Source organism: Aplosporella prunicola, assembly GCF_010093885.1.
Source record: "Aplosporella prunicola CBS 121167 unplaced genomic scaffold K452scaffold_14, whole genome shotgun sequence".
NCBI classification, from domain to species: domain Eukaryota; kingdom Fungi; phylum Ascomycota; class Dothideomycetes; order Botryosphaeriales; family Aplosporellaceae; genus Aplosporella; species Aplosporella prunicola.
In genome coordinates, this window is record NW_022983542.1 from 132228 (window position 1) to 146609 (window position 14382).

At 54.5% G+C, this 14382-nt stretch overlaps 7 protein-coding genes across 7 annotated transcripts; 4 read left to right on the forward strand and 3 right to left on the reverse strand.

Moving 5' to 3' along the window:
• The first annotated feature begins 183 nt into the window (after window positions 1–183).
• K452DRAFT_359018 (uncharacterized protein) lies at window positions 184–1225 on the forward strand. Its single transcript, XM_033546237.1, has 2 exons — window positions 184–652; window positions 706–1225. Exons 1-2 carry the CDS (start codon window positions 235–237, stop codon window positions 1140–1142), a joined length of 855 nt encoding a protein of 284 aa, XP_033396929.1. The 5' UTR covers window positions 184–234; the 3' UTR covers window positions 1143–1225.
• Window positions 1226–2192: 967 nt separating this feature from the next.
• K452DRAFT_36621 (uncharacterized protein) lies at window positions 2193–3088 on the reverse strand. Its single transcript, XM_033546573.1, has 2 exons — window positions 2629–3088; window positions 2193–2578 (listed from the first exon to the last, which is right to left on the reverse strand). Exons 1-2 carry the CDS (start codon window positions 2850–2852, stop codon window positions 2317–2319), a joined length of 486 nt encoding a protein of 161 aa, XP_033396930.1. The 5' UTR covers window positions 2853–3088; the 3' UTR covers window positions 2193–2316.
• Window positions 3089–3685: 597 nt separating this feature from the next.
• On the forward strand, window positions 3686–5198 carry K452DRAFT_271899 (uncharacterized protein). The gene is made up of 3 exons (XM_033539062.1): window positions 3686–3929; window positions 3987–4186; window positions 4236–5198. Exons 1-3 carry the CDS (start codon window positions 3751–3753, stop codon window positions 4985–4987), a joined length of 1131 nt encoding a protein of 376 aa, XP_033396931.1. The 5' UTR covers window positions 3686–3750; the 3' UTR covers window positions 4988–5198.
• Window positions 5199–5368: 170 nt separating this feature from the next.
• K452DRAFT_351392 (uncharacterized protein) lies at window positions 5369–6839 on the forward strand. Its single transcript, XM_033545713.1, has 4 exons — window positions 5369–5608; window positions 5722–6036; window positions 6101–6193; window positions 6248–6839. Exons 1-4 carry the CDS (start codon window positions 5447–5449, stop codon window positions 6359–6361), a joined length of 684 nt encoding a protein of 227 aa, XP_033396932.1. The 5' UTR covers window positions 5369–5446; the 3' UTR covers window positions 6362–6839.
• Window positions 6840–7670: 831 nt separating this feature from the next.
• On the reverse strand, window positions 7671–8566 carry K452DRAFT_287929 (uncharacterized protein). The gene is made up of 3 exons (XM_033540560.1): window positions 8539–8566; window positions 8414–8482; window positions 7671–8363 (listed from the first exon to the last, which is right to left on the reverse strand). The coding sequence occupies exons 1-3, from the start codon at window positions 8541–8543 to the stop codon at window positions 7829–7831; spliced, it is 609 nt and encodes a 202-aa protein (XP_033396933.1). The 5' UTR covers window positions 8544–8566; the 3' UTR covers window positions 7671–7828.
• Window positions 8567–10398: 1832 nt separating this feature from the next.
• Window positions 10399–10983, reverse strand: K452DRAFT_228525 (uncharacterized protein; the record flags this gene model as incomplete). Its single annotated transcript, XM_033536970.1, has 2 exons — window positions 10399–10826; window positions 10932–10983. 2 exons carry the CDS (start codon window positions 10981–10983, stop codon window positions 10399–10401), a joined length of 480 nt encoding a protein of 159 aa, XP_033396934.1.
• Window positions 10984–11682: 699 nt separating this feature from the next.
• On the forward strand, window positions 11683–14047 carry K452DRAFT_318885 (uncharacterized protein). The gene is made up of 7 exons (XM_033544195.1): window positions 11683–12003; window positions 12106–12150; window positions 12390–12465; window positions 12568–12630; window positions 12686–12808; window positions 12872–13751; window positions 13804–14047. Exons 1-7 carry the CDS (start codon window positions 11937–11939, stop codon window positions 13927–13929), a joined length of 1380 nt encoding a protein of 459 aa, XP_033396935.1. The 5' UTR covers window positions 11683–11936; the 3' UTR covers window positions 13930–14047.
• Window positions 14048–14382: the final 335 nt, after the last annotated feature.

Sequence of the window (14382 nt, forward strand, 5' to 3'; positions counted from 1 at the left end):
AAATGTACCAGGTTGGCCTATGTACGCATCCTGCGGGGGCAGAATGGGCGGAACTGCCGGCGCAAAGATCAACGGGTGGAGCGGCTACTTGGCGGAGTTCGGGGGCCACAGGGCGGAGCTTGGGGGCGGAGCTTGGGGGCGGGGGCCAACCAGGAAACCTAAAAACAGACACAACCTCCATCCACACCACTTTCCTGTCTGTTTCCATCTTCTGTTTCACCTTCTCTTTGCACGATGTCGAGACTCGGCGGGGCGAAGTCATGGCGTGACCGCCAAGCGAAAATCCATGCCTATCTGGAACCCAGGCCAGAGTTCAAGATATTGAACGCGATTGTGCAGCAGCCGCATGAAAGTGCAGCCCAGCAATCGCTCCCGGATGCCGTGCAGCAAATCGTGGACTTGGCTCCAGCTCGTATACCAGGTGATGATGCGCTTGGCGATCAGATCTACGCTTTATCGCTATGCGTGCTCGAAGTTGTCGAACGAACCGACGACCCCATGCGACTGCGCTGGCTCGTGGAGTTTCTTCAACAGCTACGGAAAGTAGCTTTGACAGACGACTCTGGCCAGCCAGTAAGATCTTGCGACAGCCTTGTCTATACCGAACTCGGCGGCTTTGGGCCCGTCTTTGCCGACACACTCGGAAGTTTTGGTAAGTGACTACGAGTAGGTGCCCAACAAATCGTCTAAACTAACAAAACCAAGACCCTCTGGACTCCGATATATTGCCAGAGGATGAAAAGGCTTGGGAGAACCTATCTGTCTTCTTCGCACAGCTTACAGGTACTTCTACGGCCGATTGCACCAACTGGTCACTCTGGTCTCTCACTGCTTTTCATTACGCCTTTGTGGAACCTAGAGGCCCAGGCAATGCTGTCTCCAACCTGCCGACTCCGATTGCGGTGCGCGCCGCCTGTATTTGGTTCTTGTACGCTGGAGAGGTGTTGTGGAGCAATGTCCAAACCGGCTTCAACTTTGGGAAAGTCCCAAAAGGAGAGCAACCGGACTTTAATCGCGAAAAATGGAATGCCTGGAGACAGCGGCTGATGGAATACCAGTCACGATTCACCGACGGGAGGACTAAGAAGTTTATTGAAGATGCTCTGGCGGAAATCAAGCGGGTTGAGGGTAAGGGACATTAGTCGTGTAGCCCTAATTCTTAAATGAATTTCACCGTTCAGCGGCCTCCCTATTAATAGTTAGATGAAGTAACAATTACCCGATGAGAGACATTACATGAGCATGAAACATGTGAAGCATTTTGTTTTCGAACTTCAGTGGGAGTCGTGACTGAACAAATCCTTTTAAATTTATCATTAGGCATTTTATGACTTAAAAAGTTTCTCAGGCTTCCTCGAGTGTCTCCTCGGCACGAATTTGGTAGCGATGGAATTTCTTGAATTATCTTGGATTCTTATACCTTATACGTTTGGATTGAAGTCTAGTGATAGACGGCAAATGTACTAAAATTATGTTTATTAGTAGTTAACGTCCGGTACGGCGAAGCGAGCGCACCAACCAGAGCGCGGAAGAGACCCACACAGCATGCTCTGATTGGTGGGGTTCGCTGAACGGTGAGGTTCGTTTGACGGTAGGAGACGTTACGTGTAGAATATCTTCGACTGCTCAGCGAGATAGCCAATCAGTCTCGATGGTGAGTGTTAATCTCATATAATCGTCAAGGACGTTACTATTACGAACCGGACAGGATTCTTTGAAAGCAGGGACTCCACGGACAGGAAAGGTCATAACAAAGGATGCCGTCGCGTCAAGAGGGAGCATGATAGGTGAGAAGAAGTGATGAGAAGAACAAAGTAGAAGAAAAAGGGACGGCAATATAAAAAAGACTCGATTTTTTATTTCTTTTTAAGTCTGTTCAGCATTAATTGCTAGCGTGCTGTGTATGCTTTGGTAGGCAGGTATTAGACACAGCGGTGCAGCACCACTGCTGCGCCAGCGCTGTTGTTCTCTTCTCACCCTGACTTCCCTCCACTACAACCCCACTCCGCTCCGGATCGTCAACAACCCCAGCTGGAAGATCTGCATAGACACGTTTGCACAAGTGCATATGCAACAGCACCGCTGCACATCGCCACAGAAGCTCCCAATGTACCCGTACTCACGTGCGTGCAAAAGCGGTGTAAATGCTTGCGAGCTGTGGTTTAGAACTCAAGCTTTGGTGGAGCAGCTTGATGATGTGTTCGCGGCAATTTCAGTCGCAGAGACGAGGGCGGTCGTTTTGCAATCTGTCTGCGCCCTCAGGTCTCTGGTCCCGGGAATAGGTGTACCCAAATGCAGCTGTAAGAATAAAAAAGCTTACAGCACAGCTGGAAAGGCTGGTGCTGTAAGGTTTTGGTCCGCCTGTCTCTGGGTGGAGGACCCCCGCTTCACGGCTGATGTGGGCGTACACCCACTACTGCTGAGGAGTGCGGGGCATCTGCAGAAAATGTGGGCCTCCGACTGACCTCCATCGGACCAATGGCTGCAGTGACCCCCTGGCAACGTGGTTTGGTTTGGTTTGGTTTGGTTTGCAAAGTTGCTGTTCAGAGAGCTATTGGTGCTCCTGGGTGTATGTCCGCTGGTTCATTTATTAGACGCGCACACGCGTTGTCAAGAAAGCAAACCTACCCTGCGAGTTGCTCTCCTCTTTGGTGGGACCTGGCGAGTGCTCGACTCGGAATCAGAGCGTTCGGTGCTCTCAGATGTCTCGCTGGACTGGTCTTGCTTTTCAGATCCAGACGCGTCAAAGGCCAAATCCTCGTCCGACTGAGGGTTGAGGATCCTTTCGAGCTGGATGTCCGTCTTCTTCGACCACGCGAGCGCGTCGAACTGTGGGGATGCCATTTCCTCATACGCGCTGGCTTCCGAGGCCATAAACTGGTACTGCGTCGAGGTGAACGGTGACTCCGTCGCAGGACCTATGTGGTTAAGACCAGCGGTCGCAACGCGGAGGCACGATGGGTTGCGGCGTCCCATGATGTAGTGAACGGGAATTTGAGCCGATGTAATGTCTAAGACACAACGCTATCGATGGAAGCTGTGTGGTCCGAAAATGGTAATTGGACAACAACAAAAAAGATGGTGGTTGGGTTTCCGTGTTTTGCAGCGAATGCCTGGGGCAAAGTATGCTCCAGCATTTCCCGGTGCCAAGCGGATCACGTCAACCGGTCGGGCCATGGTGAGCTCAAAACAAGTTGTCGGTCTGATACCCGCGTTCCCCGATTAGGTAAGTGATGCGCGTGACGTGATAGGGGCTAGGCGTCGCGTCACACTAACTAGAATACGAATACAGACTATGATGCTTGCATAGTTGAGAATCGGCCTATCTGCATCAGCGAACATGGGTTTTGTGCTCTGTCCAATAGTACAACAGCCAAACAAGAGGGGTCGTTAGGCGAGCTGTGCGTAACATAACATCTGTATACATGACCGTCGGAGCATTGCCAATATCAAGGCCATGTGATGCCATTTCTGCAGTCGCTGATTGGGAGACGAGGATGAAAATGGCGCGCATTCCCTTGCACTGTAGGACTGAGGATGGTGGAGAATGAGGAGACTGGACTCTCTCCCCGCTTCCTGCATAGAGAACTCTATCCGTTCCGTGAAAGGGTCGCCATGGCGCTCTCTGATAGGAGAGTGGCGTGCCGAGAGGAAGGATTGATATATGTGCAGTCTGCCAGTTTTGCAACAGCTTGAACCAGGAATCTTTGAATCCAACCAAAAGAGCATACCTTTTTGAAGCAAAAGAAAATGGCTCCCGTCGCTGTCCAGACTCCTGCTGAGCCGGCACCCGTCCGCGGGCCCATCGACTACAAGGAGGCGTTCATCACTGGCCCGAAGGCATACAACAAGGAGTACGAGGAAAAGGGCAGCGCGCACCAAGCTCCTGCAAAGTATCCCAACTACCTGCCCACTTGGGACTCGAAGACGTATGAGAATGCGACTCAGTTTAAGAAAGATGAAAGGAGGAAGCTGACGAGATGTAGATACCCACCACTCGAACCCTTTACCCACTACGACCACGGCAAAGATGCCGATCTGTCGTTCCCTCACCTGTTTGCGGACGTCAAGCCAAAGACGCTGACGCCCAAGATCGGGTCCGAGGTCCATGGCGTGCAACTAAGCAAACTGTCTGATAAGGGAAAGGATGAATTGGCACGCTTCGTTGCAGAGCGGAGAGTTGTTGGTAAGGAAATCCGTTCGGACTGTTGAAAGCTCAGCTAACGTCGCATTAGCGTTCCGCGACCAGGACCTGGCAGACCTGCCCATCCAAGAGGCATTAGACTTTGGATCGTATTTCGGTCGGCATCATATTCATGTCTCGAGCGGTGCGCCGGCTGGCTATCCGGAGATCCATTTGGTCCACCGCAGTGCTGAAGACACGGCTGCTAGAGACTACTACCAAGAAAGGACAAACTCAGTGACCTGGCACAGCGATGTCACTTTTGAGCAGCAGCCTCCGGGGACCACGTTCCTTTATGTCCTCGACGGACCTGAGGCTGGCGGTGACACGGTGTTCGCCAGCATGGTGGAAGCGTACAACCGCCTCTCTCCAGAGTTCCAGAAGAGGCTTCATGGCCTCCAAGCGCTGCACTCTGGCTTTGAGCAGGCCGAGAACAGCCTTTCTCGCGGTGGTGTCGTGCGGCGCAGCCCCGTCGCCAACACTCACCCGCTCGTCCGGACGCACCCCGTCACTGGCGAGAAGGCGTTGTTCGTCAACGCTCAGTTCACTCGTCGTATCCTGGGCTTGAAGAAGGAAGAGAGTGACATGCTGCTGAAGTTCTTGTTTAACCACGTCGCGCTTGGCACTGACTTCCAGGCTCGCGTGAAGTGGGAGCCGGGTACTGTCGTTGTGTGGGACAACCGCGTAAGTACCCACAGCGCGCTGCTTGACTGGGACGATGGACACCGGCGTCACTTGGCCCGCATCACTCCCCAGGCGGAGCGTCCGTACGAGACGCCTTTTGAGGAGCCCAAGCAAGGTTAGCAGGTTAGCAAGTATAAATGAATGAATGATTGTGTGGCGGTAGACATGTCCGGTGAAGCTGTAACATCATGTGTTCTGGAGCAGAAGTAGTATGAACGAGGCGCAGTTGGATTAATCGTGACCGGATTGCGTTTGTAGACAGCTTCAGATATAGCCGGGGCGGTCGTTTGAGGGGATGGAGTTGAGACGTCTTTTGAGCAGCAATCGGGTGGCATATCATCGCCATTTCAATCAATCGCTATCCAGTAGACGTTTGGTGTTAGCTGTAGGTCGAGAATGTCTTCAATCGCACGTTGAAAGTGGATGAGGACAAAGGCAGCCGTGCCGGGTGAAGATCCGCCAAGACTTGCTAGCCCGCGATGCTTTTCGCCGAGCGAACCTCATCGGAAGTCAGGACTTGCAACACCGCCAACAGCCCCATCGGACACGCCGCCATCTCGCTCTCCGCTCTTTGCCATAATGTTCACCGCCAGGGCAGTCGCTCAGACCGCGCGGTCCGCCGCTCCTCGCGCCGCAATTGCGCCCCGCACCGTCCTGAGGAGCTACGCTCAAGCTGCTCCCGCTTCCACCAGGCCGCCCGTCGCCCTGTACGGCGTTGACGGCACCTACGCGAGCGCTCTGGTATGTCATTGGGGAATATACCGGGCCGGGTTGATGGACTGCTGGGCCTCCGGATGCGCGCGATGGAATTGTTGGAGTTGAGCGCAGTGTCACTGACGGCTATAACTTTCCAGTACACCGCGTCCGCCAAGACCTCTAGCCTCGACGGCACCTCCAAGGCCCTCGACAGCCTCGCGGGTGTTTTCAAGAAGGACGCCAAGCTCGCTGAGGTCCTCGCCTCCCCCACTCTCAAGGCCGAGGACAAGAAGGCCGTTGTCGCCGAGCTCTCGAAGTATGTTGGCGCCGACAAGGAGGGCATCGTCAAGAACTTCCTCGAGACTCTCGCCGAGAACAACAGGCTCTCCGTCCTCGTTCCCGTCACCGAGAAGTTCGCTCAGCTCATGAGCGCCTACCGCGGCGAGGTCGAGCTTACTATTACCAGCGCTGCTGTACGTTATACACAATCGCGGGCGGGAGGAACCCAATTGGGAATTGCAGGCTGACCAGATATAGCCCCTTGACAACAAGACCCTCAGCCGCCTGGAGAGCGCCATCTCCAAGTCCCAGTACGCCGGCGAGGGCAAGAAGCTCAAGGTCGTTTCCAAGGTGAGTGCGCGCAACAAACAGTGAAGCAATTGAGAGTTCTAATTGCGCAATTAGGTCAACCCCGACATCCGCGGTGGTCTCGTTGTCGAGATCGGCGACCGCACCATTGACCTTTCCGTTTCCTCCAAGCTCGCCAAGATGAACAAGCTCCTCCAGGACACTCTGTAAATATCTCGCTCCGATGTCGCAGATTTTTGAGGTAGAAGATGAGAACCCCTGTATGCTCTAGATAGGCCCTGACCTATCGACAATACTTCACCCAAAAATTTCCTTTCGTGCGCGTCTTCATGCTTGTGCAGTCATTTGCAGCCCGCAATTGTACCAGCAGGATATCCGGTTCTTACCTAGCATCCTCGCGACAGCGTCTCGTCGTTTGGAGACACGAAAGAACTGCTTGTCATTGGTCATTCATGACTAGAAGCGCACATTGCCGTTGCTAGCACCAATTTATCTTTGCGTGTTTCTCGACAAACATTCATGAATCTCCTAAATTCTGCTCCACTGTCTAATTCCTGCAGTGTTCTTCCCTTTCAGTTGAACAGAACCACTCTTGGAAATATCAGTGCACGCAAGCGGCACCAGAAACTAGCAGCTATAAGAAATCTTAAGCAGCACAAAAACGAACAACACCAGCATTGCTCCGTCTCACCACCTCTTCACCACGGAGAGAAAGGCCACCATGCCACATTCTCATAACTTCTCCCTGTGCCAAAGACCCCGAACCCGCCTCGCACACAACCCACTTCCACATCCACCACACTGCAGACGCAGCCGCTGCCGTCCCTCAATCCCAAGCTACCAGAGCACCCCCGCACCTCCGCATTCTCCCCGCGTTCTCATCTCAGCCCCGCCTCAAGCGTCTCTTCCGTCCTGCTACTAAAGCCCATCACTTATCCAAAAAGCAAGCAAACACCGCGTTCATGAAGCACAATCCGCTCGCAGTTCCTTAACTACTTCGGGCAAAAGGAAGTACCCTACACAGCACACGCCACAACAGACCCAAGCAGCTGAGCCAAACAAACCCAAACAGCAAGCAGCCAGACAGCCAGCCACCGTGAACCGGAGCCGCAAGCACAGTACATAGTCATCATCCGCAACGCACGGTGCGCTGGTCTGTGTGAGCAGACTACCCAGACGCTAGAGAGCTATCTGTCGGACGAGCTGGCGCGGGGGCCATGACGATGCTGGAAGAAAAGGACCGCGGCAGCGCGATTTTTGGTGGTGGGCGTTGTGGGGAGGGATAGGCGCGGGACGCGTGGTCGTGGAGGGGAGAGGGGCAGGCGTGCGTGCGTGGGTGGCTCGGTGAGCTTTTTTGTGGTGTGGCAGATGGTGGTCTCTGCAGCAGTGAGGTGCATGTGAATGAAAGTTTTTGGGCGAGGAAATCTAGACGGCGCCTATATTTGTATGCCGTGGTTAAAGGCAGTCGAGAGAACACAGCGGAAGGCGTCACTACAACGAAAGGCACGTTGACTAGATGTGCGAGGCGACAGGCATGACTTGCTGATTTGGTATTATTCATACCCACTTCAATTGTGACTGCTAAAGCAAGACTCCTTGCAGCCCGTGTACATGCCCATTGACCGAATTTTGACCCCGCATAAACCGTAAAGAACCCGCACGATGAATGCCAATCCTCTACTTCCTGATGGCACGAGTGTAGAAGGCGAGCTCCTCACCCTCCAGGATGTAACCGTCGACGCGGCCGGACTGGCCGGGACGGGAAGAGATGACGGCGTAGAGACGACCAGCCTCGAACTGCTTCTCGAGGGCAGACTCGACCTTGCCGGTGGCCTTGACGCGCTCCTCCTGCTTCTTGGTGACGCTCTTGCTCTTCTTGGCCTCCTCAGTCTCACCAGCGGCGGCCTTCTGCCTCCTGCGGCCGAGGGAGGTGCCGTAGTGGGCCTCGTACCACTGCCTGAAGGGAGCGGCATCGATCTGGACGACGGCGGACCTGGTCAGGGTGTTGGTGCGGACCAGCTCGTTGTTGGAGGGGTGGTAGGCGACGACGATGACACGGGTCTTCCTGGCGACACCCTCGGAGCCCCACGAGAAGTTGCCGGCCTCGAGACGGAGGGCACGGAACTTGCGGTTACCACCACGGGTACGGACAAGGTGGATACGCTTGGTGCCGATACGGGTGTTGGCGGGCTGACGGCCCTTCTCGAAAGCCCTGTTGCCATGTCAGACATGGTTAAACAGGAGCGATCGGGTTATGCATACCTCTTCTTGCGGTAGTATGCCCTCTTAGCACCGGTAGCGGCGCGCTTGTGACGAGAGTCGCGAGAGATACTGCAGACATGTTAGCGCCTAGTCTTGGAAGAAAAAGGTTTGAATGTGATATGTACCCCATGTTTGCGGTGGTCGAAGATTACTGCAGAGCAATCAATGTCAGCTTTCTGTTCTTTTCCGTCCAATGTGATGTGATCCAGGCGATTCGCGCGTTCAGGCACCAGAGGCTGCTTCACGGGATTTGGAACATCGTGCGTGTCGACTGACAACCATGGCGATGGCTGCGGACTTTCGATAGATTGACTTCGAGCCTTCGTAGTCTCACTAGCGGCGACCGCGATATCTGGGAGCAAAAGGCCTTGGAAGCTCAATGCTGCCCGCCTCGTGTCCCGACGCAGTAGTCCCGTCTCCACCAGTCCAGATGCTGCTCCAGTTTGTCCGGTGCCTGAACTTGCTGCACGCGATGGCGAAAACGGTGCCGGTCGTCGACTGACCTTGTATGGTATCTTCGTCCGGAGGGTGGTCGGGGTCGGGTGGGCGATGTCGTGGTTGTCGTCGTCCAGTGCGTGCGCACTTCGAACTTTTCTGAGGGATTGTGGGTTGCTCGCTAATTGCACACCATTCCGCATGTGGACTAGTCAAGCCCTCAACACCAAACCCGTGAGCCGCGTCGAAGTCCTGTCGCGCGTCGCGATCGCGAAACTTTGAGCTGCAGAAATTTTTTCGTTCAGAAGATCAAGCTGCTCCACGTGATGCCAACTGGCCATTGACTAATTTTCCTTCTCAGAGTACCACAAATCGCACAAATCTGCATACTTTTGGTAATTCTCGATTTCGCGTCAGCTTTGGGACGCTCTCCCCATGTTTGAATATACCATCTTCTCAGACTTCTGTCGAAGTGTTCTCCCGCTCGTCATCCATAATGTTCTATCATAGGTCTCACCCCTCACCCCGTATGCCCAGAAACCCCAGAGATTAGCCGATGTTCATCTCGTTTGCCCCATGGGCACTCCCCATTCTCCAACCCCTGCTTACCCCTTGAAGTCTCATTGCGGATGGGGCCAAGCCAAAATGCAAAGGACACCTGTGTTGCGAGTAAACCGCTATGACTCGACGATGCTTATAATGAAAACAGACCATTGCGTGAGGCGGACCAGCCGTTATTAAGGGGTCCAGGGGAAGCAAGTCGCCATCTCCAACTCACATGCTGCCTAGGTACCCCAAAGTATGTCATCACCCGGATACGATTTACTGCCATGTCTCAGGGGAAGCAATCTTCTTCGGCGTTATCCGTTCCGCATGACATGCCGTGGACGTCAGCCTCCAGCAGCCCCCATACTGATGCTCAAGACTTGAACAGTGACTTCAATGATGCCATGATAGTCCCGATGATATGACTTGTGCGAGTAGAGAATAAGACAAAGAAATACCCACGTGAACAAAGAAATTGGCTTTACGATACTTAGCTGTTGTAGGAGCAAACTGTCCATTTGCCAATGTACACCGGCATGGCTAGAAGGGGACAACACATCAGACCATCGAATGCAGTCATCCTGCCCTTTAGTGCGTGCAACATGACAGTGTAGCAATCACGTAAAGACGGAATAGAGCTTGATGCATCGATAAATTCGATGCTCGAAAAAAGACGGTCCTCAGCACAGGCAAAGCCATCAGCGCGGGTATGTAATTTGAGGAGTCGAGTGGACTAGAGCGGTGCTCCAACGAACCATCCTGTTTGGATAGGAGGCGGTCTTTTCTAGCTGCTGCAGCCGTGACACAAACGCCGGAATCAAGGGGGAAAATCAAATCTATGAGCCTCCTTTACCCCAATTTTTGGTCGAGCCAGAAAACCGAGACCAGCATGCTTGAACAAAGAAAATGCTAGGAAAAAAGATGCGTCTGCCGAGACCGCCCGTCGGAGCCAACAGCAGGGTATGTCGTGTTCAGTGAGAGCGGGCGGTCTCTGCGCTCCTTGGCTACCGCTGCATCGTGCATTTGTTGAGCGCTGCGAGCAGCTCCGGGCGGTCTTTCAATGCTTGGGCAGCCTCGGCGTAGGTGCACCACTTGCGATTCCGCTTGTGAGACTCGGGCCATTCCTTCTCCATCTTCTCAACAGTGGCCTCGAAGAAGTGGTAGCTGGCGCGTGGCGCGTCCTTTGTGAGCTGTTCGGGTTTGCGCTTCTCGTCGATGAAGCCGAGATCGTAGGTGATGGTGCAAATGATACCAGCTTCTTCCCAGGCCTCGCGACAGGCGGCGTCTTGGGCGGTGGCTTCATCGGTCTCCCAGCCGCCCTTGGGGAGGACCCAGTTGTTGTTGCGGTTGGATTGGATCAGGAGGACGTAGTACTTGTCGGCGGACAGTGGCACGACACCTGCGACAAGGCGCTCGCCGTTGCTGCCGTAGCCTGCGAAACCGGAGAAAAAAATTAGCCTGGACCTTGAGGATGCGCGACTCGACGGGCGGCGCGCGAGGGCCGCGGCTCGCGACAATGTCTCGTGGGAGGACTTACGCTGGTTGCTCCGACCAGTCCTGGCCTGCATGGAGAGCGTCTGTTGGGCCATGCTGTCTGGTGCTTTTAGGCGCGCTGCGATGACGTCGATTCTTCTTTGCTTCGGGCTACCAAGGGACGGGAGTAGAGAAGGAACGGACAAGCTCGCGTGGGCTCGAAATTAGTGAGGTAGCTGGAGGAAGAGGAGGCTGAAGACGGGCAACACGGACGGCGGCGGAGCTGGCGAGATAGAGGAGCGAGGAGCGGAGGCAGAAAGAGTTTTGAGGTGCTTGCGTAGAGGGTAAGCTCAGTCCCGCGGAGGACGGGGCTGAGAGAAGGCGAATGTCCTGAGGAGGTGAAAGGAGCGGAGCATCGTGGGTAGTTAGTCCCTCTTTCGCATCGTGCGTGAAAGGACAGGGCATAGCCCAAAAAAAGTGGGAGAACTAATTAGATGGGCGCCAAGAGCCTTGATCGACGAGATGCATCCGCGCAGAAATCGGCCTTGCCTCTTAGCAGCGAGGCACCGCGTAGGCTGAACGGAGCCAGAGGCAGAAGCAGGCGCCTTGCATGCGTCTGCCGCCTGCGAGGCGCGATGGGGGCCGCGCGCCATCTCGTGGCCGCCCGTCGCCGCGCCCGCACCCTCGCCGCCCGGCCACGTCTTCTGCGCCGATTCCCCTCCGTCCCACGAGTCGGCTAGACATGTCATTCACTCGGATTCCGCTGCGTGACATCGCTGTGCCGTGACGTGGGCGGGACCTCTCACCATCCACGAGCAGGCGTGAGAAAGTGAGGCCACTCGCACCTCCTCCTTGGAGTCTCCTTGAAGATCAATGCCCGCCTGCCCGTCGTGGCACCGTGGCACCTGCAATCCTTCCTCGACCAGGCCAAGCGGAGAGCTTCCTTTCGCCTCGAACGCGCGCCCGACTGTCACCTGCGCCGCCCGGCGGGAAGATCAAATTCCGTCCGAAGCTGCCCTCTCCGTCGAGCTTTTCCCCCACTGAGTTGTACCCGCGACCTCCCGCGCTTATGCTAGGTACAGCCATGCAAGCCCTGGACGCATATGCTGGGCCCGCCTCCTTCCTAACGCCGCTCGGTGAGTTTCGCGCCAGTCATCGGTCGCTTCCGCGTCCCGTGGCCGTCTGGCTGGATGCCGTCCCACCGCTTGTTACCACGGCCTGACTTCTTAAAATAACAGGATATCAGTCGAGCTCTTGCGGCTATTGCAAGAATGAAGATACGAGTCAGAGAACCCCCAATTCCCGTGCGTTGGCTCCTGGGCCGGCTTCTCTCCTCCACATACCCACGTACCTCCAAACCCCGTCACGTGCCCGATGCTTCCCCAGTCTTCCCCCCAGTCTCCCCACGATGGTGTGGAGATCTTTGGGCTTCTAGAGCTTCTCATTTCGCCGATGAACCGCTTGCAATCTCGCCGATCACAGCACCACTGGCAAAGTTTAGTCCATTGACGCATTAATCCAGGCGCCGCGTATTATGCGAACACAAAGGAGCTGAACGTTGAACACTATCAGGCCTTGGTGGACCGAGGATGGAGGCGGTAAGAAAAAACGTCTACTATCGCCACGTGCGATGTAACCTGCCTTCCTCACCTCAGCCGTGGTACAAGAGGTACGAGCATACGTAGCTGACTGTGGCGAAGCTCAGGCACTCTGCTCTACAAGCCCGATGTGTTGAGGGCCTGTTGCCCGCACTATACTATCAGGTTAGTTTCAGGTTTCTGGGGTTGCACGACAACTCCTTATGCTGACGCCTGGAAGGCTCCCGACTGTGGAGTTCCACCCGGCCAGGGATCAAAGGCAGGCGGTGAGTCGATGGAATAAGTTCGTCCTTGGGGAACCGTACATCAGTGAAGCAAAGAAACGATACCCGAAGAGTAAAGAGTAAGCGGTCGGCCAGCGCATACATAAGGTAGACTTGCACATGACTGATGACTTATTCACCAGGGACAAAACTCGGCAGCGGAACACGTTCGACTTGTTTGAAGCAGTCCACGAGGCGGAGTATTCCAACCTCAAGCGGCCACCTGAGCCAGCCCACCGCTTCGAGGTGACTTTGGAACCCGACAACTTCACCGAGGAGAAGTTTCAGTTGTTTTCCAACTATCAGCAGGCCGTCCACCATGACAAGCCCGAAGAGGTTACGCGTAAGGGGTTCACAAGATTTCTATGCGATTCTCCTCTTCGGCATCATCGTTCAGACAAAGATTCCACTGCTGCAAAGCTGGGTTCCTTTCATCAGTGCTACAGGTTAGACGGGCGTCTCATCGCGATAGCCGTGCTTGACCTTCTCCCACACGCTGTTAGCGGCGTCTACTTCATCTATCATTCGGATTTTGAGAAATATTCTTTCGGCAAGATAAGCGCACTGCGTGAAGCAGCGCTGGCCGAAGAACTCGGGCTCGAGTACTATTACATGGGTTTTTACATTCACAACTGTAGAAAGATGCGATACAAGGGCGATTACCGCCCTCAGTATGTGCTCGATCCTGAGTCGTACGAGTGGGCTGTTCTGGATGACGAACTGCGGGCCTTGATGGACGAAAAGAAGTACGTGTCGATGGCGCGGGAGAACAAGCTGAAGAAAAGGCAAACCGATGTTGCCGGGGGAGATACTCCTATGAGGGGGGCGGAGGCAACTGATGTTGAAGAGGAATGGAAGTTCTCCAGTTCTCCCGCTCGTGCGGCTCAGGCTGCGGATGAGGGTGTATCCATACTTGATTTAGGCATGCCTGGCGTGCCATCGCCAAGCGAACTTTTGGAGAAGTTTGATCTTGACAACATTCAAATGGCGGTGCCCCAAGCCGGCTTGATTGTCAAGATGACAGTAAGTAGTCCGGCCATTCTTCATCATTTTACCGATGGTTAACTCGAAACAGGACCTTGTGGCCTGGGAACAGGGTGCGGTGACGGACAAGCGCTCACTGAAGGGACACATTTCTGAGCTGGTTGCATGTGTCGGGCCGGAGGTCGCGGGCGAGATGGTAGTCAAGTTAACCATATAGACGAGACCTACTCGATAGACATGGGTGTTCCACAAGACCCCCATTCGAAACGCGTGCTAGGTAGAACAGAAAATGATCATGGGGTAGAATGACTCAAGGAACTACTTCTGCTTTTAAGTACTACCGTGTACCTGCATCAGAAGATATATCCGGTGAATTAAACATAGGTATACCCACATTGCTTGCCATAGGCCGCATGCAAGTCGAGTGAAGTGCAGACCGTCGTTCTGAATCACCGATTGACAGCAGACGCATGAGACAGACCGATTCCCGGCAAAGATGCCGATACAATGGACCGAAGCAGCACCGCGAGCATCTGAGATGAAGTGACTGTCCAAAGAGTCCAAATTGCTGTCTGTGATGAGTCACTGGGCTGTGGATGAATCTGGGGCTGGATCTAAAAAATTTGGCAGGGCGGCAAGATGACGTTGCGGATCAACAGGGCCTAAGGAA